Genomic DNA, 24,160 nt, shown 5'->3' on the forward strand with positions numbered 1-24,160 from the left:
ATGCATTTTTCGAGGACGTTCCAGTGGGAACTGTCAAAGTGGTGGATAGAGAGGGAGAAATGACTAGTCACCGCCAACATTACTAGCATGTGCCTGTTTATGTACTAAGCTGCCTGACAAGCTTTCTAAGCTTTTAACTGTTTTCTTTTTCGCTTCATTTTTTCTCTGGTCGCTGATCCTTTATTTTATTTCTTTACTTAAAAGTTCTACGTTACTTTGCAAGGTCCAATATGAGAACCTCCAGAGATATGTATGCTGCTGCTGCTGATGATAAACAACGTTTTTTTGTCACCTCCCCTGTTAAGATAAAAAAAAAAAGTCACCTCCCCTGTTAAGATAATACAGTATATCACATAAACCTTTATTGATACGATGTCATAGTAGCAGTATCTATCACCATTGAATATTGTATGTATTAATATAATATATTTACAAAATAATACGGGTAGCTGCCGGATATATGCACAGCCTATTAACGTGTGTGTGTGTGTGTGTGTGTGTGTGTGTGTGTGTGTGTGTGTGTGTGTGTGTGTGTGTGTGTGTGTGTGTGTGTGTGTGTGTGTGTGTGTGTGTGTGTGTGTGTGTGTGTGTGTGTGTGTGTGTGTGTGTGTGTGTGTGTGTGTGTGTGTGTGTGTGTGTGTGTGTGTGTGTGTGTGTGTGTGTGTGTGTGTGTGTGTGTGTGTGTGTTCAATGAATAATTCGAACGGAATCAACAGATGGGTGTGTAGCCTATCAACAGTAATTATGAAAATGAGTGATTTGTTTTATATATATATAGCACTACTGACCTTCAACAGTGACTATCTGGATTAATATAACACAATCTATCAACAGTCTATGAGTACAGTCTCTGGACAGTTATCTTGTCTTAGAATGGAGTTAATGGTGGGTCCCAGCTGCCTCACAGGCAGCGGTTATGGCCTCGGTGGCTTCCTGGGGTTTGGCTTTAATGGAGTCTTGCTATAGGATTCAAGCATCACGTCGGTTCCTCAAGGAATGACTCATAGCTGGGGATTGTTGTTGATGTAAAACAGACCATGGGCTAGCCATAAGGCTGGTTGAGAAATGTGTATTTACACTTTGATACGCATACAGATAGCCAGGCTCAAATTGAAAAGAACTTAGAAATGGTGTGCTTTCTGTGATAGCATTATTTATCTTGGTGAACCAATGTATTCTTGAAAGAAGTTACAAACTTACAATATTATAGGCAGATCTGATTGACACACTGGGTAGATAACACACCGTTGAGTTGTGCAAATCCTTGCCCTGCAAATGCTCCTCAGTTTGAGAATGTAGCTAGTCTAGTTTGTCGTTTGTGTAGTTTACAGGCATGTGTTTTTGTTTTGTTTTCTTTGTCTCGAAGCCTAGCCGGGGAAAGACGTACACGTATACGCGTGAGTGAGGAGTTATTTAAAATAAAGGAGGCGGTCGGGTAGGTGCTGCATAATCATACTCTGTCAACAGTCTTTAAATCATTGTTGGACTTTTTTCAGTGCCGGAGGCCTACAAGGCCTAACTGTGAGGCGTCAGGCTTGAGTTCAGTAGGTGATTTTTTTTCTTCTTATGTAACTGGCTTCTCCCTGTCTGTTACAATCAAGGGCCTCAAGTCCACTCCTTTCATTACTCAAAACAGACAATTTTAACATAGGTGTACTTAGTACATTTGCAGTTTTTCAAGTGGTTAACCGCATAATGTTTTCCTTGGAATGTGTCCCATTACTGTCATGATGGTAACAAACTGGTATATTTCCAGTCTGGAAGTAGTACTGGCAGCGTTTAGTCATGTGACATTGTGTTCTCCATGGGTCGTGAAAATCCACACAGCCCTGCCTGTAACAACAACTAGTGAGAAGAAAGCCATGAATAATGGACATGTTTTTAGTTTTCTGATTGGCCACTGCACAGTGCACACAGACAACGAAGGCTTGCTCTGTTTTTTGTTCTTCACACACCTGCAGGTATACCCCTAATTTGTGGTTACATTATATGATTTGATTGCAGTAGATTTATTAACCACTTTCACCCATTTGCAAAATAATTGTAATCTAACGGCATACAACGCGTTGCATGCAACAAATAGAAAAATGTATGCATATAAAATTCAATTATGAAACACAGACATTAGTAAATGGAAAGACGTGGGGAAGGAGTTATGTGTGTTGTAAAGGCTTACAAAAGCATACAACCTCAACTAATGAGACCAACATGATGTGATAACGTGTAGGCACACTAGACAAGCCTGTTTTAGTCTACTTTGTCCACAGGTTGTCACCAGGATTCCTCCAGTACAGGTTATGTACAGGGTCTCTGTAAATTATGTTAACGGTCCTGTCAGTAACTGTGACACTTAGCCCTTTGTACCTGAACAATCTTACATAAACAGCCACAGCTGTTTGAGAAAAGATGTTTTTTTAATACTCCTTAGAAACTAGACACCCAACCTTTTTAATGTAGCACTATAAACTGCTGTGATACACGTCGGTCTACCGTGGAAAACTGGGACATTGCATCAGGAATGGAAACGCAAAGCTATTTTTCATTAGGCCTACTTGGAAGCCACACAGCCTGAGGGCTCATTTAATCTATTTCAGATGTCATTTGGTTCAGTTTTGATGGCCGAATGAGTCATCACGGTGTAATCTGCCAATTCACAATTTATTCAGTGTGAATTGTGAACCGCAATTATTTCCGCCTCCCTGTTATTTCCACCTGTAGGATAAAGAGCATTGTGTTCTATGGTGCCTGGTGGCTCATCTGAGCAAAGACTCGCTGTTAATGACAGGAAGACATGTCTCAGTGTGGAACTTGTGTTCCGTTGGAACGCAAGTCTTTTTTTTCCAAATCCTAAAAAGTAATGTCTTTGTGGACATGCTGTACATGGACCCGGGTTTGACCAACGTCTTGTCTAAAGTAATGTCTTTGTGGACATGCTGTACATGGACCCGGGTTTTATGCTGTACATGGACCCGGGTTTGATGCTGTACATGGACCCGGGTTTGATGCTGTACATGGACCCGGGTTTGATGCTGTACATGGACCCGGGTTTGATGCTGTACATGGACCCGGGTTTGATGCTGTACATGGACCCGGGTTTGACCAACGTCTTGTCTAAAGTAATGTCTTTGTGGACATGCTGTACATGGACCCGGGTTTGACCAACGTCTTGTCTAAAGTAATGTCTTTGTGGACATGCTGTACATGGACCCGGGTTTGACCAACGTCTTGTCTTGCATGTCTCTCTGTCTCTGCACTCTCCTGTCTGAACTGAAGTTTAAAAATGCCAAGGAGAAAGAAAAAGAAGGGAGGGAAGCAGTTTTCTGTATTATTTCTTATTTCCCCCTGTGTTGACTCACGCTTGTGTTTCTTCGTTGTTAGCAACATGAACCGTGAGGACCGGAATGTGCTCCGAATGAAAGAACGAGAGAGGCGAAATCAAGAAATCCAGCAAGGTGGTGGAGAGGCCTTTCCAGCAAACTCACCTCTCTTTCCTGAACCCTACAAAGTTGTAAGTTCACGTTTTGTTTTGTTTTGTTTTTATAACGTGGGTGTTCTGAGAAACGATCACAACTTACTGGCTGGATCCTAGTTACTGGTCAATGTAATGCTTAACCACATGAACCCTAGTGTCCCTATTCTGGGCTTGTCATAATATAGATAGATTAACGTTCTGCGCAAATATAGGCAGACATTCTGCAAAAAATAGTAGATGAACAAGCTCACAACACATTGTGACGCATTGTGTGAGCTTGTACTGTAGATTGGCTATTTTCCCTATTTGACGTACAGTGAAGTATATAGCCGTGGTTATGTTTTGACGTACAATGAAGTATATAGCCGTGGTTATGTTTTGATGGTATGTCAATCACTCCTGAAGCCAAGGAAGCGTTGTTGCTTGTGTGTGATTTGAGAGTAATGACTGGAAGAAGTCAACACGTCGTAGACCTTTGTTTCTGTGTGACTTTGTGTCATTGGTGTTTTTGGCATGACCCCCCCGACCCCCCCCCCCCCCCCCCCAATCATAGACCCATGTCACACTCTCACCTTTTTTTAAACATGTCAGCAGAAGCAGTTTGTGGATCTCCACTGTGTTGCCACTTTAGTATTTGTTGAGTTAAACCGCAGCCCAAGAGGAATGCATAACCACGACCGTCAATAGAAGCAGCACCTCTCTCTCTCTCTCTCTCTGACTCTCCCCCCCCCCCCTCTCTCTCAACCTCTCTTTTCTTTGTTTTTGAGGGGCGCTAGCCCCTCCTATACATACATTTCACAAAGTTTAATCTTTGCCTTTAGTTCAAAGTTTGTTTAGTAAACGCATTGACAATGAAGGGAAAATTTACGTCATAATGTGTCGTTTACGTCATATTGTCTCTTTATTGTTAAAGGGGAAAACCACCTATTTTCAACATTTTACTATGTCATTAATGTACCTTAGAGCTGTTGTGTGGAAATAATAATAAAGTTCCCCCATTTTGTGTTTCCTAGAACTGTAATTATGAAAAAAATCATTAACATGGTGAAACACATCTTGATGACATCATCAAGATGTGTTTCACCATGTTAATGATTTTTTTCAGACCTCTAGTTCTAGGAAACACAGAATGGGGGAACTTTTTTATTATTTCCACACAACAGCTCTAAGGTACATTAATGACATAGTAAAATGTTGAAAATGAGTGGAATGCCCTTTTAATGGTGTTTAATGTTTGTGTTGGCACCGTTTGTTTTACATCACCATTACATCACCTAATCAACATGAGTTAGACTTTAATATATTAGCGCCCCTCATTTCACATGGGTGTGATTTTTCATTTATTGATTGCCGTATTGCTGTCTATTGAGACCTCAAGATGACAAAAATGTGTGTATTAAGAGATTATGATTGTTTATAGTCATGATAATGGTTTCCACAGTACAAGTTGAGTGATTTAGATCAGCCATGCAGTAGCATGAGCAGGGCCTGGCTGTAAACAAGTATCTGATGCTTAGTCCAGTTACCCTGGGTAAATATAGTAACTTTGCTTTGCTTTTAGCCTACTTCATGTGATTTAGATCAGTCATGCAGTAGCCTACTGCCCTACTTCATGTGATGCACAGCCAAGAAAACGAAACAAAAACCTGTCACAAAAGTGACAAAAGAGGAACTGTGAAAAAACATGGACAAACTGCAATTGTTATCTCGATATTCAGGGAAAATATCACAGTATCATTTTCTGGCAATGTTATGTACATGTTATGTTTCCAGAGGAGAGATTCTTTGACTGAACTGGATGGACTTTGTACCACCTTGGTAGTCATTGGTTCTTCATAGAATATGGGTTAAAGATTGTTTCTGGGTTGTTGTATCGCCCTGCCCTTCTTTTACACATATTGTTTTAGCCACATCCTATTTCTCAGAATGAAGTGAGTAATGCTAATGCTAGTATTGACTCACCGCTCCTTACTATGGCCTTAGGGTAAAGCAGGCCATTCTTTTTCACGTGTCACTGTTCCGTGCTGACGATAAATCCAGAACAAACTGGTGCTATGCAGTTTATAAGACATTCGTTTGACTTGACATGACCCATGCAGCCCTGCTCACTTGCCGTCATCCTGCATTTGTGTCCGCTGTACAGTAAATAAAAGAAAACATGCCGGCCTCTCTCTCTCTCTCTCTCCCCCCTCGTTGTCCACCGTGCCTCCCTTGCTTGCCAGAACCCCCCTCCAGAATCATTGTAATTGTAAAAGAGGATTTTCAGTCCTCCATAGTGGTCTAATCTTTGCCGCTAACCAGATTTGAGTAGAGGTAAGTGCCTGCTCTCCTTCAGCCAGAGCCAGCCATCAAAGAGGCGGCACAGAATGTGTCCTGACAGGTTGGGAATGGCAAGGGATCAGAGGTGAGTGTAGAGTGCAGGCCTCGTGTGTTTCGTGTGTTTAGCCCACAACAAAGTCAAAGGTAAGACATAGACTTTGAAGAGGGAGACGTCCACAGAAAGGAAAGGCTACAAAACGTGCCGACCATTGCAAAATTCAGGACATTAATAGATGAACTACAATGCCGCACTGCACGATTCGGTACGCCAATTGGTGGTGTTAAGCATATAATATAAGGCCACACCACTGTGCCATGGGCTTCAACGTATTTGAGCTTGTTTAAAAAAAAAAGAAGGAAAAATAGGTCATGAGCTGTGAAGATGAAGGTTATTGTTACAGTGTTTGCTTTGTCTCAGGACTTTTGAGAGGTTAACCTTTTTTAAAGGGGACATGTACAATGAAAAAACGACTAACAAATGAACAGAACTGAAACCCTATCTGTTCCAATACTAATGGTATTATGCCTCTCCTTGTGATGGTTTCCAGAGACTTATGTAAGCTTGAGTTGACTCTCTCTCTTCCTCTCTCTCTCTCTCTCTCTCTGTCTCTCTGTCTCTCTGTCTGTCTGTCTCTCTCTCTCTCGCTCTCGTCTGTCATGCTCCAGACAGTGGAAGTTTACTGTGTTCTGCTGTAAATGTCTGTGCTGTGTGCACACAGCTGCAGCTGTACTTAAACAGATGTAGAGCAGCAGAGTAATAACCTTTGTCCCATCTTTATAGCATGAGATACATACAGATGTACCTCAGGGCTCAGGCAGAGACACACACACACACACACACACACACACACACACACACACACACACACACACACACACACACAAAGACAACCGTTTTTATCTACGGGAAATGACATCAAAGCTTGTCCTTTCTTCACGTGACATTTGAGAGCCTGATGGAGACGTTGAAACCTACGTAAATAATAAGAGCTACGTTCTTGAAACCCACGCCCGCCGTGACACCAACCTGAGAAGGCACTTGATATTAGGTGCTCGCTAGACTTTTAGTGCTCCCCCTGCCACACATGTGCGCCAGACCAGGCAACGCTGGCAGGGGGGAATCGCAGCAGGGCGTGTTACTGCTCAACCAAGTTACATTTCCTGCTACAGATAACGGCTTGTGTTTCCTCCACACTCCCCTCAGTGTCTCTATCTGTCAAACAGGGTAGGGGTCTGGGGGTGGTGGGGGGCTTTGTGAAACTAGATCGCTTTCCTCAGCCGGTGGTTTACCTCTTGTCACGGACTAGTAGCCAACAGGTCGCCCGGTGCTCCTGGCCTCAAAGTGATTGATTAACCTCTTGGATGGAAAGACCTTTATCTTCTTTAGCAGATGGGGAGGCGAAGGCTGGCAGAGTTTGAATGAGCCAATCGTCTCTGTGCCGAGTTGATACTATAAGTTTCATGTTTATTATGTTTTAACTGCAACTCACGTGACAGGAGAAATGGGGAGATGTTGTTTCACCTTCAATGTTTTGTTCAATCTCACATGGAGAACATGGCGGCTCGTTTTTGCTTATTTTCCATGACTGTCGCTGTTGACGGTGTCGGCCTTGTCTCCATCTCAATGTGTGCTTTTGATGGAATGCAATTAACCTATGAGGTTGACTCATGCTCCCAATGTGACTCTCATGTTTCATCTTTGTCTCTCTTTTCCCCCCCCCTCTCTCTCTAGTCCAAGGAAGACAAACTATCGAGCCGTATCCAGAGCATGCTGGGCAACTACGACGACATGAAAGAACCAATCGGAGGGGAGACTATTCCCAAACTAACCGGTAAACCTTCCAGCAGCTCATCGTCCGCCGAGGACAAGTCGGGCCAGTCATTGTTCACCGGGGACCAGCGTGGCAGCGGGGGCGGCCAGAGCAGCAAGTGGACACCCGTAGGGCCTGCAGCTGGCACCTCCACCTCTTCCTCATCCTCCTCCCAGTCCCAGAAGCGGTCGGGCCTCGGCGGCCAGCGAGCCGGCGGCGCCGGCGGCGGCGGCAGCCAAAGACACGGAGGTGAGGTGCGGGAGAAGAAGTCGAGTAAACATAGTGGAAGTTCTGAGCACTCCAAGTCCCACACCTCCAGCCCGGCCAAAGGCTCCCTGAGCTCATCGGCCTCCCGCGGTTCTCTGGCCACTGAGACGCACCACGGGAAGGAGCAGCGCTACCGATCCAAGTCTCCCAGGGATCGAGAGGCCAACTGGGATTCACCCTCACGCGTCCACACATCCTTCCCCACCGGGCAACACTCTAGCCAGGCCTTTCCGCCTTCGCTCATGTCCAAGCCCAGCTCCATGCTGCAGAAGCCGACCGCCTATGTGCGGCCTATGGATGGTCAGGAGACAGCGGAGCCCAAGAGCTCGCAGGCGGAAAGCTACAGTGGCCAATCTCACAGCGGCACCATGGGAGAGATGAAGGCGAATGGCAAGGCCTCACTCTCCAAGCTCAAGATCCCCTCTGCACCAGTAGAGGTGAGACACGACAATGTTGCATACAGATGGCCTCACTAACAAAGCCAGCGCTCTCTGTTTACACATCTAAGCATTGCAGAGTTCATTGCAACAAAGGCAAACAAAAAATAGTGCTGTTGAGTGTTGAAGATGACTTGGTGTTCTACATACACTCTTAAAGAGTTAGGGTTATAGATTAAATATATCATTTGAATTCAGCTTTCTTTTACGCCAATGTTTGCTAACATTAGCAACATAAACAACCTATTTTTCAACCAAAAAATACAGTTTGAAAATTATAATCTGTTAGTCCTGGAATGGAATGCTGAGTCATTCACTTCCTAGAGAATAAAAACAAGTCTCTATGACTGTTTTATTTTTGTTGCCGTTACCAAATTGTTTGGGTCACAATGGGCCTTTTAAGGGTAAATGAGTCATGCTTTGGGACTTTAAGGGTACTGGAGGAATCCTCTTATCCACCCCCCCTCTTTTGTTTATAGCAACAGCACAGGTTTTAATGTGTAGAGCATGTATTGAAATGATGTAATTGCTGTGATATCACTGGTGCTCCGGATCAGCAATAAGGTTCCAAGGGCTGTGACCCCAACATCATAAAGCTCATATAGAAATGACTCACAGAAGTCATCTCTCACACTGGAGACAACGTTGCGTTCGAACACATGTGCTAAGTGTAATGTTTGTGTGTCTCTAGGGCCCCGGCGACGCCAACTGTGTCGATGAGATTCTAAAGGTTGGTACATTGCTGCCATTTTGGGGTTTTCCTAAAGACTCCCGCATTCAGCATATTGGAAAGATGATTATTCCATGAGCAATTCACTCTCTGTCCAGTCAGTGACGGTATTTCTTAAACATTTTGTAAGAGTTACAACTGTTGAATTATTTCCCCGGTCTCTCAGGAAATGACTCAGTCATGGCCCCCTCCATTGACAGCAATCCACACCCCCTGCAAGACAGAGCCCTCCAAGTTTCCATTCCCCACTAAGGTCGGCACCAGCCACTGTTTACATGCATTCTATAGTAATAACACATCACCAGCATTGACTTCATTCGGATGTATATTTAGTTGCGTGCTGGTGTCTCGTACCGAAAGTGGCCGATGTACAAGCTCACAACGGCAACGTGTTGTGAGCTTGTAGGTGGGTTGTTTTCGGTGTGTGTGCGGCACCATGCGCAACAAACAGACCTCTCATATCTCATATTGTATAAGTCATCTTTTCATTGTTTAGTAATAGCCAACTTTTTAATATTCTTTTTAGGACTCCCAGCACTCAGGTTTTCCAGGTGGACATAGTGAGTATATGGCACATACTGCACTTTGCAACACACAACATGCATTGCATACAACTCTACACATCCAGATAAACCTGGTGAGGATTACATGGCAGTGGTCTCATTGCTCGCGTATGTGTGTTTACAGAGAGGGGAAGTTCTACCAAGTCCTCCAGCAGTCACCAATCCAAGACGACCTGTGACGATCAGCCCAAGTGAGTGCCCCCCTGCGCCGCCCCTTTACAGACTGGCTGGCGTTTAAAGCCAGTTCCCGCCGCCACCATTCATTTAGTGTAATTAGTTCTTGCGTTTTTCATACAAGAGGAAAGGGCAATGTTGGTTAGACATTAAATAGTTAGAAAAGGTCCAGAGATTTTCAGGTCAGGAGCTAAATAGCACAACAGATTTCACAAGGTGAAATGGGCACAAAGCAGGTTGTAAGTAGAGTGCAACAGTTTGATGTCCTAAACTCGTGGGTTCCCTCGCCAAATGTCACCTTGGTGTATTCAAATGATGCACAACATAAGGTCTGTGGTTAACATAAGCCTAAGAGAGTTTTACGTTTTGTTCTATAACATGAACTACACCCGTTAACATCTCCCATATATGGACATAAAAGGTCACTGGCAGCTAGACAGACATTTCCGTAATTATAGTTAAAGAAAATTGCCAGTGTGCTTCCAAAATAGAATAAAAAAGCCTGCAGATTTGTGGAAATTACATTGGAACAAAACGTGTTACTATCATAAGCCTACGCTTGCTAAAGTGCTTAAGCCCGACTCATACTTTGGGCGTATGATGGTGTCGTGTGCCGAAGATGGCAGATGTACAAGCTCGAGTCACAATACATCACTCCTGCAAAGCGCTGGGAGTTTGCAGATCGGCCATTTCCGGTGCACGACACGATAGCATCATAATACTTGGGATTTCTTAATTGATCCAAAAACCCAACGCAAAAACTCTGATTGTAAATGGGCACCGGGAACCCACTAGGGCAGAGATAACTTCCAGATAGGCCTACAGTGGTTCTCAAAAGTGGGGTCCAGCAGGCACCCCCAAGGATTTTTGAGGGGGCTCCAAGCCAAATATTTGTCTGTAACTCTGAGAGTGTACAAATTGAACCAAATGGACCCTTACTGGTAACCTGACTCCGCCAGATGGGGCAGCAGAGAGTACACTGGGTTCCCCCCTCCTGCTCCCATCTGGGAACTCTCAGGCAGACTTGATGCCCGGCCACAAAAAGGCCTAGCCAATCAGCGGCAGCTAGAGGCGGGATCAAGGCAGCACTGTGTATGCCTTGATCCCGCCTATCAAGTATCAAGTCTGCCTGAGAGTTCCCAGATTACATTGGAACTGGTTTTACTGGTCCATTTGGTTATGATGGGTAAGGGGGGGGGGGGGGGTCCTTGAAATTAAAAAGTTTGAGAACCACTGGCCTACAAAGACGTAGTTCCTGTAGCACTCTACTTGCATAGCTGTGAGGGTGTGACTAGCTTTTACTGTGTTTCAGTATGCTGGAGGATGACTTGAAGCTTAGCAGTGATGAGGACAGTGATGGAGGAGAACAGGACTCAGCCAAGAACGCATCCAGGAACACCTCAGCAAGGTATAAGTGGTGCTTATATTAAAGCGTAATGAAACACCAAGCATTTGGAGTTGTGCACGCATTATTATGCCTTTATGTGTGGTAGTATGTGTCCTTCCTAGTCAAGATTTAATCTTTTCCGAGAAGATATCATAAAACCAAAAATACAGGCATAGGTGTCACGATTTTCACCCTGAGCCACCCTCTTGCCTTGCATAATGACATCAGATTGTACTCTTGGAGGTTGTGATGTCTCCTGTCCCAATGCATAGCTAGCTACACAAGTGGGAGGGCTATTGTTGAGTCAGACTAGCCAATCACAGACAGCCCTCACTTCCTCCAACCCACTTTGGTTGATCATTGAATGTGTGTAGTAGGCAGGGACAGGCTGAAAGGGACAGGCTGAAAGTGTGTTTCATTACTCTTTAATCACTGGCTGGACCACATGGTGTAGAAAAACAGGTTTATTTGTCAACCCGTGCTGCGTATCAAACACACAATGTCAGCCACTTGACCAGGCACTCGTTTGAAGCCTCCATAGAAAGGTTGTGTATAGGAAAATAGCAAAGTGTGTGACACCCTAATTGCCTTTTTTACTCCCATGATTTATGAAGCTGTATAAAATGTATTCACTTCAAAGATTTTTTTGAACAAGTGTCCAGTGTTGACTGTGGTTCTATAGTCACAATAACACAATAACAAATGATGCAACCAGTGAGTAATGCACCATGTAAGAATCCTCTAGTTTTATGGGGGATGTGTGCATGTTTACGGTTGTTGCAAATGGCTGCATGCACAATACAAAAAAACACGGGTGAAATAACACTGGCGTCATGCAAGGCGTGCAAGCATATTCAGTCTAGCGGCTAGCCCTGTCTAATATAATAAGTGGTTTGTCTCCCCAGTAATAACAGTAATAACAGTGAGGTAGCGGACCATTCACGGGACGACTCCAGCAGCCACAGCGGCTCCGAGAGCAGCTCGGGGTCCGACAGTGAGAGCGAAAGCAGCTCGACGGACAGCGAGGCCAATGAACCCCCACGACCTGCCTCTCCTGAAGTAATGATTGCCAACTTCCTCCATGAACCTTTTGTTTTACATCATGCCATAATGTCACACAACGTTAACCAGTAGAAGTTCCATCCAATGTGCAGTTCACCTTTAGTGGTACAAAGTGGTACAAAACCTTTGTCAGGAAATGGCTGGAAAAAATAATTTGTGGAAAAAAAGAATGTGTTCCAAATGTAGTTATTTATAAAACCCACAGAAGCTCACAACCTGTTATATTGCAACGCGTTTGAGCTTATAGATAAGCTATCTTTGCTACATTTGTGTGACACTGTAGTATGACTAAGTAGTAAGTAGGGCATTCATTCCTGAAAAAACTAAGTTGAAATAGGAAGATATAGAAGGTTTCTGGTCGGTTGGTACAAATTTCCAATGCAAGTTTTTGTTCTCACATCTGTCCCGCCCTTTCAGCCTGAACAGCCCAACAAGTGGCAGCTGGACAACTGGTTCAAGAAGCAAGACAAGCAGTTCTCCCCGGCTTCCCCGGTGGACAACAGCAGCAGCGTTCCCACCAAGCACAAGAAGGACAGTCGGGACAATGGCTCGGGGCGGAGCTACGGTGGCCAGGGAGGTGGTTCCAAGGACTCAGGGGCACCGACCCCAAGCAGGGACCTCCGGGCAGCACAGAAGGGAGACGCGAGCGGTCGTGGGCGGCAAAGGTCCCCCGCCCAAAGCGATGGCGGCACGAGCCAGCGAAGGACTGTGGGTAAGAAACAGCCCAAAAAGTCAGAGAAGCCCCCGGTGGTGGAGGAGCCCAAGGGTGGGCTGAGGGTGGAGAGCGAGCCGGCCCCAGAGCCGGCCCCTCCCCGACCCAAGGCCGCCACCAAGGGCTCCCGTAAACCCAACATTAAGCCCAAGTCCTCCCCAAGACCCACTGCAGCTGCCGTGGCCACGGCGGGCAAACGAAAAACCAATGCGCCCACCAAGACTTCCCAGAAGTCTCGTGAGTTCGTCGACACGGACTCCTCCTCGTCCGATTCGGAGGAGAATGACAGCATTCCATCCTCATCGCAGACGCCAAAGTACCCGGAGAGCATCCGGACACCCGTATGCGTGTTCTCTCCCATGGAAGAGAAGGAGCTGTTGTCGCCGCTCAGCGACCCTGAGGAGCGGTACCCCGCTAGGCAGCCACTCCAGGTTCTCCTGGTTAAGATAGGTCCGTTTGTTTTTCTGTCAAGCCGTTTCAAGTGATGAAATGCTGTGCTCATTATCCATACTGTCTTCCTGTCCACTCTCCGTTATACACACACATACACACATATATTTTGTACATAACATATGCATTAAACAATATACTTCACTTCAGACCTAAGTCTGCTGTCTAGGATCCCTGGGAGGCCCTACAAAGAGACAGCGGAGATCAAAGTGGAGAGGGAGGACTCGCTCGACAGAGACGGAAAGGAGTTCAACAAGCAAAGCTCTGAGAAGAGCTCCAGCAAGGGCAAAAGGAAACGGGATAAGGTATGAGACCTAACGGCAACACGTGTCTACTTCCTCCTTTGTTGTTACAGGAATCCCAAATCCTGTCAACTGCTGTTGTGTTTATTCTCTTCAGGGAGAGTAAAACACAAATAGAATCCTGCTTGTTACATGGGCTAATCCAGTTCCCAACTCTGCACAGTGCAACAGTGTCTTGCTTTAAGGGATAATTTGACTTTGGGATTGAATTAGGGATTCGTGAAGTGGTGCTTGAAGTGGTTTGTTAAGGCTGGTTGGTTTGCATGAGCATACGGCACTTGGTGAATGATCATTCTGTGTCATTTCATTCTGTCGCACTTCAAATTACCTTTTAACCGCTTTAGCTTCAGGTGAATTTTGGTACACCTTAACATTTTAACATTAGCGTTTTTACTAATCTTTCAAGACCCACAGAATATTTTAAGAGTGCCTTTTCCTTTGTTCCTAAGGCAGGTGTTAGAAGTTCAAACGTTGACCACAGTTCCATCGAGTTGGGTGGAATGCTCCGGGACTCCTTTAGAAATATGTAATATAAGAACATACACACAATGGCCATTAACATTCAGGCTTTCTCTTCTCTGTTTTTGAACGTTAAGAATGATGAGGACGGTGCCAAACCTGACAGTAAGAGGTCCAAGCAAGAAGACAAGCCTCTGTCGCATCACAAGAACAGCAGCAAAGAGTAAGCCACTTACGTTTCGGGAGGGGATGCCTAGAAAACTGCCATGGTCTGAAATTGGCACTTCCAACTTCACAGGGCCAAACAAATGCAGATTTTTTTTTCATTTGGCATATTCGTTTCAGAAGCGAACCAACACTTTGGCAGGTGACTATAAATCTTATAGTGGTTCAACGTTGGTGGTTCAAATATCAGCCATGGTGGTGCATGGCACTGGCAACGTTTTTTAAATGAAATATTCAGCATTGGTGTATATACATTGGTAGGTCGGGTAGAATTGATCATATACCAGATATTTGGCCGGTTAGCTAAAAAGTAACATTTCAGATGTATAGACATAATTGAACAGATAGTGTCCCTCTAATTGTGTGAGGGGCGGAAAAAGGAATATGTTGTAAGGAATCCTCTCTCGCCAGGTCAAAGCGGTCTTTGGAGAAGAAGGAGGAGCCGGTCCCCTCTCCCTCCATGTCCCTCCAGCGGACGCCCAAGGCAGAGCACCAGAGTCGCAAGAGGACAGTGAGCCAGTCTTCCACCTCGTTGTCCAGTGGAGCGGGCAGTGGGAAGGAGGGAGGTCACAGCACTAAGGGCAACTCCACCTCCAAACACAGGAAGGGAGAAGACAAGAAGACCCGAGAAGGAAAGGTGAGGGTAGCCCCCTTACTGAAACCAGCTCCTCGCCACTCGCTCGACACACTTGCCCTCGATATGCGCGTTCACGCGAGGCCGCGCCATATTAAGTGTCGTCCGAAACCAAGCAGCCTTGAGTGGAAGTGGCTTATAAAGCCCTCAAGAGTGAGTCTGTGCCGATCTAGACTCGATTGCCGTGTGCAGCCCTGTTCTCTGTCCGCATGGAAACCGCAACCGCAACCCGCAACCCGCAAACCGCAACCTACAAATGTAAGTACCACCACAAATAAATGATAAATAAACTCCTCCTAAACAATCTTCATCTGATGCAGAATAGACAACACTCCAACTGATGTTCACAAGGGCTCTTTATTTACCCAACCGTGAAAAAAACTATAAATGAAAGTTATGAAACCACACTAACAAAACAACTTTTAACACAATGATTTATAAACACCATGGATGTATATGACATGTCATGATTTGAGAACTCCAGTTTAATGTGCACTCAGTCATAAATGACTGTCATTGGAATGCAATGGACGAGAGATATACTGTAGCTCTCTACTTATTCATCATCGATGTTAACCACAGACAGAGACCATGCACATCTGTTTACTGATTTGGTAATGATAAAAAAGTAGGGCTGACCTCGATTAGTCGACTAATCAATCGGAATGGGTCTTAGTCGACTAGCAATCTTAGTCGATTTGTCGATGTTTTTTTTGTTGCATGATTCAACTTAGATATTGGCCTAATTTGTTATATTAACACATTTAGGGCTTTAGATTAATATATCCAAACCACCTAGGCTGCCAGGATTGTTTTATTACATTTGGAGCATACGCCAAAGTATTTGCAGCTTTAATCCATGAAAATACCGCCTGAAAATAGTTCCATGGGTTGTTGTAGAAGAGAAAAGAAATTGACCATCGCGAGGCTGCGAGGGCTCGCAAAGCCCAGTCAAAATCACTGTTTACTTGCATTGAACTCATTTTCCCAGAAGCCCGGTTTCGTCGTCATAACGTGACGGCCTCGTCACCAGGTCCGCGACAAATCCGCTCTTTCTTTTTAATTATTAAACAGCGAATTAAACACAATTAAAAACAAATAGCGTGGAACACGGGGTATGCAGCTAAACTGTTTTAATTTTCTTTAAAAAAAAATATTGCATGGCAACCTATTGCATGGTTATATCAGGAGAAACCATGCAAGTATATGTTACTTGACAATATGTCATGTGTATAAGTCGACTATAAAAATCCTTAGTCGGGGACAGCCTGCCAAAAATGGCAGTTATTTGTGTTTTGTTCACAGCACACCTGACAAAAGACCATTGATATTTGATATTGATGAAATGCAGTACATTTGTATGTGACTTTAATATGGTGTGAAAGTACATTATGATAGGTAGGAGATGCAGTTGGCACCCTTTGAAAAAGGTTTGGGCACCCCTGGCATAGTAGAAAGGTCAACTCTTCGCATGGTATCGGCTTCGCTGCGGTGACGCTAAAGCTGCTTTGTGCAATACTTTTTACCATTGAGAGTGACATAACTCTACTTATTAGCCATTCTAAAGCATGTTATTGAAAGCAAACCCAGCTCTAGCCACCTCCTCAGATCTGTTGAAAAGGCTTTGCACCTCCCTTATAAAGCCCTGTTGTACTTTTGTTGCGCAACACTGACACACAACTCTGTATAAATCATGCTCCACAGCTCACCCCCCTGGCAAACCCATGCTTCCCGATATGACGGAGCAAGATGACTGGTAGTAGCTACATGTGTTCGCTTTGGCACTGTCCACATAGGGATGTTTTTCTAAGCAGATATTTTCCCCCCATCCATTTTTTTAACCACACAAACCCTTTATAGTACTATATTGATCAGGGTCCCACAGGGGAGTATACTTCTCCTCCTTCCTTCCCTCTACACCAAATGTCTTCGCTGAAAATAGCCAATCTACAACCTTGCAAAAGGAAAATCTGTTCATATGACCTTTGTTTGACAAAATGTCACTGCAATTTAAAGGTATATTCAGTGATTTCGCTTCATTCAAATATCACTTATTTTTTATTTTTATTTGGATAATCCTCCCTACTATAGAGTGTGCTGACCATATAAGGAGTTCCTCCCTGTCCCCAGTGAGCCCCTGGGGTCAAAAAACCCTAGTTTCAGTTTTGGTGGCGGGTGGCAAAGCTTTCATCCAATCAGGATGAGAGGGGACTTCCTCCAATCATGTGTGGGGGCGGGCCTTGGTGCACATGCTGTTGCACTTCCCCCAACTGTAGAGCGTGTGCATGTGCACATTTTGTTACCGGGCGGACTGGGTGGTTTTCCAAATCACTGAATGCTCCTTTAAAAGCATGCCAGGGCAGAGGACATTCAGCCTGTGTTGTGACTCATTCCTTAAAGGAGCATTCAGTGATCGGGGTGATTTGGAAAACCCCCCCGGTCAGCCCCGGTAACAAGATGTGCACATGCACACACTGTACAGTGGGGGGACGTGCAACAGGCGAACAGCACGTGCACCAAGGCCCGCCCCCACTCGATCATGATTGGAGGAAGGCCCCCCTCATCCTGATTGGAGGAAGGCCCCCCTCATCCTGATTGGATGAAGGCTGGGCCCGCTAGCCAAAAACGAAACCTATGGTTTTTTGACCGCAGGGGTTAACTGGGGACGGGGAGGAACTCCTTATATGGTCAGCACACTCTATAGTAGGGAGGATTATCACTGAATATACCTTTAACTTATTCCTTATCAATAGTTCTTTTTATTCCTTCCTACAAAAGTAGAATCACAGAAAAACAAACTATGGCAAGCCAGAAAGCAAATTGTGATTGTGTGTGGACAGACAAGTTAATATATGAAACCGCAAACCACAAACGTTGGATTTCCTACACCTGTAATTAGACCTAGCAGTGCTAACCCAATAACAAAACGGCATATATCGCCCATTGTTGTTGTTTCAGGTGCATGCTCATCATTACACAAAGCAACAATGAGCAATCTTCACTTTAGAATGTTTTTCTTTCTCTCCATATTGGTAATTTGATAGTAACGGCATTTGTGTGTTGATGAGAGTGACAAACATAAAGGAAAATGTTTATTTAGCAAAGCGTCTGTATACTGTACGGGTGGACAGGGTCATGGTCTGGAGCGCGTATGAAGTGGAGATGGAGGGCTTGTGTTGACGACACACTGCGGCATCTTGTCGTTCACCTTGTTTATCGGTAGTGGACAGCAAAAAGCTGAAGGGAAACGTCTGTTGGGAACTGTGAGCATGATTGCCCAGCTCTATTTTTCATGGCTGCTAGCTAGCTATGCACTGTTTTCACTAGGGACCTTAAAAATACCAGCCAACAGAATGGGTGGGAGGGGCCATGGCGTTTTCAGCTAACACCTCAGGCTCCTAGGGTTACAGTCTGTTGAGAAGCCAAAGAAAAGGTGTTGACACATTTACTCCCATACAGAGTTGACCAGTGGAGAAGATTGGGCGTTTTGGAGTTTTGAGTACATGCGTATACACTCACTAGTTGCACTATTTATACAGATAAATAGTGGTTTGTTAGTACAATGTAAGCGCCATGTTTGTTTCAGGCAGTGCTACAGCTCTGGCAGTTGACTAATCCCTCTGTAGGTAACAGTCCAATCTGCCCACGGCCACTAGATGCAAGCCTGACATGTCTCTCTCAGGTCTCCTTCACTCTCACCTTCCTCGCCGTCTCCCCATCTCCATTTCACCCGTCGCTTCGAACACACTGGCCTCTTTTTCACTGAAACTTTATTCCCTTTCCGTCACTGCAGGAGAAATCCTCAAAGGGCTGTGATAACCAGCTGGCAGTGCCGCCACTCTCCACGGACGGCTCCAAATCTCAGAGATCCAAGCTGCTGTTTGAGGAAAGGTAAGAGAAGCCTGTTCCACTGTGGATAACCCCCTCGGCAGGCTAAACGGCCAGAGCTGCCGCTGGGGATCTAGGGTTGACTTTGATGCTGTAAAACTCCAGGAGGCCTGTGAGGCCAGGCAAGGATGCGTCAGAGCAGAGTGCACAGGATGTAAATTTTAACTTTAGGGGGGGGGGGGGGGGGGGACCCTCTGTTGGGAAACCATGTCCCTGTCATGCTGTGACACAGAAACATCTTAGCATTGCTTGTTATTGCTGTGTTGTCGTATTTTCATTATTTAAATTAAATTCAGAGGAAGTCGATGTAATGGCTGAATTGTGTTTGCTTTCAAATGACATTTAAACATTGTCAAAAATATTTATATATTTTAAAGTTGAAAGGAAACATTTGGATGGTTCAGAGGTGATAGAAATAACGGTGATGGGTCGCACACACGAAGAACTGCTTTAGTTTTTATTCTTGCATGATGAATAATAGACAAACGTTTCGGCTATCCAGCCTTCATCAGTGTGGTTGGTTCAGAGGAAAATTCTGCTTGATATTAACTTTTAATATCTGTCTTTCAGGGTCCATTCTGCTGATCACTATCTACAGGAAGCCAAGAAACTGAAACACAATGCAGATGCACTGGTAAGAGTGGTAAGCTATTCTCCTGTGCAACCACGAATATTCAAGAAACCAAGAACATGAAGTGACGGCAGGTTGCATGCAAAGCAGTGAGAAAACCGCTCAAATTCTACCTCTAGATAGACAAATAATAATGTGATTTTTGCATGGAGTTCATTGATTGATCCAGGAGACCACTGGCATTACCTAAACAGACATGTACGAAATGATGCTGTAAAACTTTCCTCCCAATTTGTCTCAATTCAATCCCGCTTGTCAGGAATGCTGTCCAGTAATGTTGTCCGGTAATGTTGCACAAACATTTGGTGGTAATATTACTATTTTACTATCACTTATTACTACACATTCTCATCCCAAGGCGTTACCTTTGACCAAGCGTCATTAATAAAAACATAAAGAAACATTGAGAATAAGGCAGGCGCATCTTCAGAAGCAGGCATGAGCGCCACAATATGCACCCAAGGGAGTTTCTGTGCCGAACGGTGCGACGCCTGCTTCTGCGGACTCGCCACCGTTCAAGTTGCACACCAATGCGCAGAGAATAGTAAATGACCGCCTCCTCTGCATACCTTGACTAAGCAGCGAAGTATGATTTCTTGGGAGTAAGAATGCCCTGTCTATCACAGTCTTAGAATGACGGGACACTCCATGAACTGTGGCCTGAAATGGAAAAAAAAAACCTGGTCCCCAAGTCACTGTAAGATAAGCAGGTAGCAGAGCTATAATTTGACTCGTATCAATTTACCCTGGGGGTTATCAGATAGCATTTCCTCTGCCTCGTACTACTCGTACTTACTTCAGGAAGACTTCACGCCAACCAGTTTGTTCCTTTCCCCTTTCTGAAGAGGCCACTTGAAAGAAATGGCCTTCCAGTAAATGGTCAAATTCACAGTTTTGCATCAGACCTTGTTGAAATGTTTCATTGAGGCCCACAGGTCTGTTGATTTAGGAATGAGTCCAATAATTAACCAATAAGGTTGTTTTCATATGCCATGTCTCTGCTTGACACAGTTGGACCGGTTTGAGAAGGCAGTTTACTACCTGGATGCTGTGGTGTCTTTTATCGAGTGCGGCAACGCCCTGGAAAGAAGCGCCCAGGAGGCCAAATCTCCATTCCCCATGTATGCAGAAACTGTGGAGCTCATCAAGTAAGGATACAAAAATAAAATCTCTAGTGCAATGGTTTTATGGTTCTCAACCATTTACACGTGTGTGTGTGTGTGTGTGTGTGTGTGTGTGTGTGTGTGTGTGTGTGTGTGTGTGTGTGTGTGTGTGTGTGTGTGTGTGTGTGTGTGTGTGTGTGTGTGTGTGTGTGTGTGTGTGTGTGTGTGTGTGTGTGTGTGTGTGTGTGTGTGTGTGTGTGTGTGTGTGTGTGTGTGTGTGTGTGTGTGTGTGTGTGTGTGTGTGTGTGTGTGTGTGTGTGTGTGCGCGTGTGCACGCACGCACGCACTTTTACATATAACTATTTTCAGTAAGATGAGAATCATGACCATACTTTTCAAGGCTTTTTGCTTGGCACAAGCTGGTATAATATGACTGTAATTGTTTAGTTTTTCAAGACCCCCATATTAATATATATATTTGGCTGCAGACCCCCATTCGAAAATATTCGGGACCCTCATACAAGATCTGTGTAGTTAAAATGTTTTTTTCAAGATTTCTAGTTTGAACATAGGATAAGTCGCATCGTGCCGCGTTGTGAGCTTGTAGATCAGCTATTTGCAAATGCCGATACCCCTAGAACACCCTCAGGGTGGAGTCTGGAGACCCCTGGGGGTCCCCTGGGGACCCCTGGGGGTCTCCAGACTCCACTTTAAGAACCACTGCTCTACTGTCAACCGGGCGTCCCTATTTCGGGCAAACATTTTAGGCAAACATTTTCGATAATAGTATCGAGCTTGTACTTGTCCTATATACTTTGCGGTCCCCCTGGGGTCTGTACACAGGCACCCCCCTACCTTTTTTTCCCTTTGTGATGAATATTTGGCTCACTGGCCGCCTCCGGGGGACCTCCGCCGGTGCCTCGTGCACCGTTGGTCCCCGAGTACCCACCCTTAAAGTGAGACAAAAATATATATGTTAATGACGTTTAGAAGATTTAGAACACTTTCCTGGGGATCTTTATGTGTGTAATATGTGGTATTTTAGATTTTAGCACTGAGCCCAGCGTCTCTGATGTCATGGACACTGGGCCCACTTACTTTCTGAACGACATGTTGTCTCAGTAAGACAGCTCTTAGTGCACCAACGCATTATGGGAATTGTAGTCTAGGAAGTAAGTGAGCCCAGTGTCCATGACATCAGAGACACTGGGCTCACTGCTAAAATATCTAAAACCACATATTACACACATAAAGATCCCCAGGAAAGTGTTCTAAATCTTCTAAACGTCATTAACATATATTTTTTTGCAAAAAGGGTGAAGTGTCCCTTTAACCCATTCTAGCCTGCAACCCCTTTTGGTGTTTTAGGCATTGTGTTATACTTTAGCTATTGAAAAATAGCAGATCTACAAGCTCATAGGTCAAGCTTGTAGATCTGCTATTTTTGAAAAATCGTGAAAATGTGGCACAAATCTTTGAATATATTCTTTCAGAGCGAACGTTTTTAACTCAAATCTTTGCTTCTGGGAGGGTCCCTGGAACAACATATTTTCAGATGGGGGTCGGCGGCCAAATACAGATAATTCTTGTGGTCCTTGTGGTTTTTCTGAAAACTGTCATGATGTAAACAATAACATAGATTTTTGTCTTGACTTTCAGATACACTATGAAATTAAAAAGCTACATGGCCCCAGATGCTACTTCAGCAGACAAGCGGCTAGCAGTACTGTGGTAAGTTTGCTAATTGACATGCCCAGCGAATCGTGCTGTCACCTTACCCATAATCTTTTAAAACTGTGGTTCTCAAACTTATTTAAGTAAAAAAAAAAATCAGTTACAGACCATGTTAGGAACCCCCCCCCCCCCCCCCCCGCCCCCCCCTGGAACATGCTTTGAGTAAAAGTACACACATGTCCCGAAGGCAGTCAAAATCTGCACGTACAGTACATGACCATCTGTTTTGTCTTGTTTTTCTCTCTCTCCACACAAAATGAAGGCTAATTTTTTTGCCTTCTCTCTCTCTCTCTTAAAAACTATAATAACAATGAATCATTTCCCTTCTTCAGCCTGCGATGCCAGTCCCTTCTCTATCTTCGGTTGTTCAAACTAAGGAAAGAGAGTGCGCTGAAATACTCCAAAACACTCACTGAACATTTAAAGGTATGCCATATTGTTGTTTGAAGAAATTCTCATTTTGTTTGTACACTAATACAGCCAAACACTTGACTGTAAAACATCTGCAAAGCTAGTTTTGCAATAATGAAAGTATATGCGATTCTCTGCCTTTTTCACACTCTTCTTTTCGTTTGTGTAGAATTCGCTGAGTAACACCCAGGCTCCCTCTCCTGGATTGGGAAAGTAAGTCGCTTAAATTTCTGGCATGCAACAAGAGTATTTCAAAAGATGTTTGTGTGTTATTGTAGTGTATTATTTTAGGATATTCTATTATGCAACTGTCTCTGAATATTAAAGGGGAATTACACCCTTGGCTAAAAACTACAAAAGTGTAAAAAGACAGCCGTAGTACATTGTGATGTACGTTATTAAATTCACCATACCAGAGCCAATTTGTTTTGAGAGATTACCTTTGACAAGATCTACATAGAAGAGCAGGGAGATTCAACCATCCTAATTGTATAAGTTGTATTTTATTAACATACTTTACAATACAATTACATTTCATTCATAAAATAAGTTACATAGTGAGGCTTTAAAATAAATCCTATCTATATTGCTCTGTTGTCTCTAATCCCTAGACAACTTTGAAGTTACTCTGGTTGTTGACAAAATATTCTCAGTATTTACTCGCACTTTGTAAGTCGCTTTTGTAAGACAAATAAAATGTCTAAATTGTAACTGTAACCCTGCCCTGCCAAGCATGTACCCAAACAAACGGTCACATAATTAACCATGTGTGTGTCATTGTGTGAACGCAGTAAGGCAGCCAGCATGCCTTCCCCGGTGTCCCCCAAGCTGTCACCTGGCACCGCCGGCGGCTACTCATCAGGCAGCAGCAGCAGTAGCGGTAGCTCATCGGTTACCATACCTCAACGCATTCACCAGATGGCCGCCAGCTACGTCCAGGTCACCTCCAACTTCCTGTACGCCACCGAAGTCTGGGACCAGGCCGAACAGCTGGCCAAGGAGCAGAAAGGTGAGCAAACATCCCGTTTGGCACCGGCCGTCTTCATTCCGGATGGGGAGTTTGTTGAATAGCTCAAGATGTCTTCGGGCAGCACCTGTCTATGGTGTAGTGGAGCTAAGGTTGATCTTAGCATTATTTTCTTCCTTGAGTTTCTGTCCTGTTCTATCGGCGATTCAGCCACCTTTCCCTTTTGCATCTACAGTATTTCGTTTTTTGTTCCTTTTCCTCTGTGTCGCTATTACGAGTTTTCACGCAACGTTGCAGCGTGACTCGAGTTAGCCATTAAATCCTAAAGTTCCAAGTTGAACCATTTCAAAAGGATTCGTGTATGTCTTAAGTTTGTCTTATGACAAACTGAATGACCATATTCTGCTATTTCTACTCTAAAA

General features: G+C 44.4%; 1 protein-coding gene across 6 annotated transcripts in view; it reads left to right on the forward strand.

The window, feature by feature from the left end:
- Window positions 1–24,160, forward strand: part of aff4 (AF4/FMR2 family, member 4) — a 43,777-nt gene that overhangs the window by 14,293 nt on the left and 5,324 nt on the right. For 2 of the 6 annotated variants that reach the window (XM_079508181.1, XM_079508178.1), the window contains 19 exons: window positions 3,379–3,508; window positions 7,524–8,306; window positions 8,998–9,036; window positions 9,203–9,289; window positions 9,563–9,596; window positions 9,724–9,790; window positions 11,086–11,181; window positions 12,066–12,219; window positions 12,640–13,384; window positions 13,535–13,689; window positions 14,283–14,368; window positions 14,782–15,013; window positions 18,798–18,895; window positions 19,463–19,535; window positions 20,535–20,671; window positions 22,286–22,357; window positions 22,693–22,786; window positions 22,941–22,984; window positions 23,563–23,780. In XM_079508181.1, coding sequence (XP_079364307.1) covers window positions 3,383–3,508; window positions 7,524–8,306; window positions 8,998–9,036; window positions 9,203–9,289; window positions 9,563–9,596; window positions 9,724–9,790; window positions 11,086–11,181; window positions 12,066–12,219; window positions 12,640–13,384; window positions 13,535–13,689; window positions 14,283–14,368; window positions 14,782–15,013; window positions 18,798–18,895; window positions 19,463–19,535; window positions 20,535–20,671; window positions 22,286–22,357; window positions 22,693–22,786; window positions 22,941–22,984; window positions 23,563–23,780 — 3,340 coding nt within the window. In that variant the 5' untranslated portion in view covers window positions 3,379–3,382. Of the gene's footprint in view, window positions 1–3,378; window positions 3,509–7,523; window positions 8,307–8,997; window positions 9,037–9,202; window positions 9,290–9,562; window positions 9,597–9,723; window positions 9,791–11,085; window positions 11,182–12,065; window positions 12,220–12,639; window positions 13,385–13,534; window positions 13,690–14,282; window positions 14,369–14,781; window positions 15,014–18,797; window positions 18,896–19,462; window positions 20,510–20,534; window positions 20,672–22,285; window positions 22,358–22,692; window positions 22,787–22,940; window positions 22,985–23,562; window positions 23,781–24,160 lie in introns of those variants that run through there. The other 4 variants (XM_079508179.1, XM_079508180.1, XM_079508182.1 and 1 more) reach the window with 4 other exon arrangements.

The sequence above is a fragment of the Electrona antarctica genome, assembly GCF_951216825.1.
Source record: "Electrona antarctica genome assembly, chromosome: 8".
Lineage (NCBI taxonomy): Eukaryota > Metazoa > Chordata > Actinopteri > Myctophiformes > Myctophidae > Electrona > Electrona antarctica.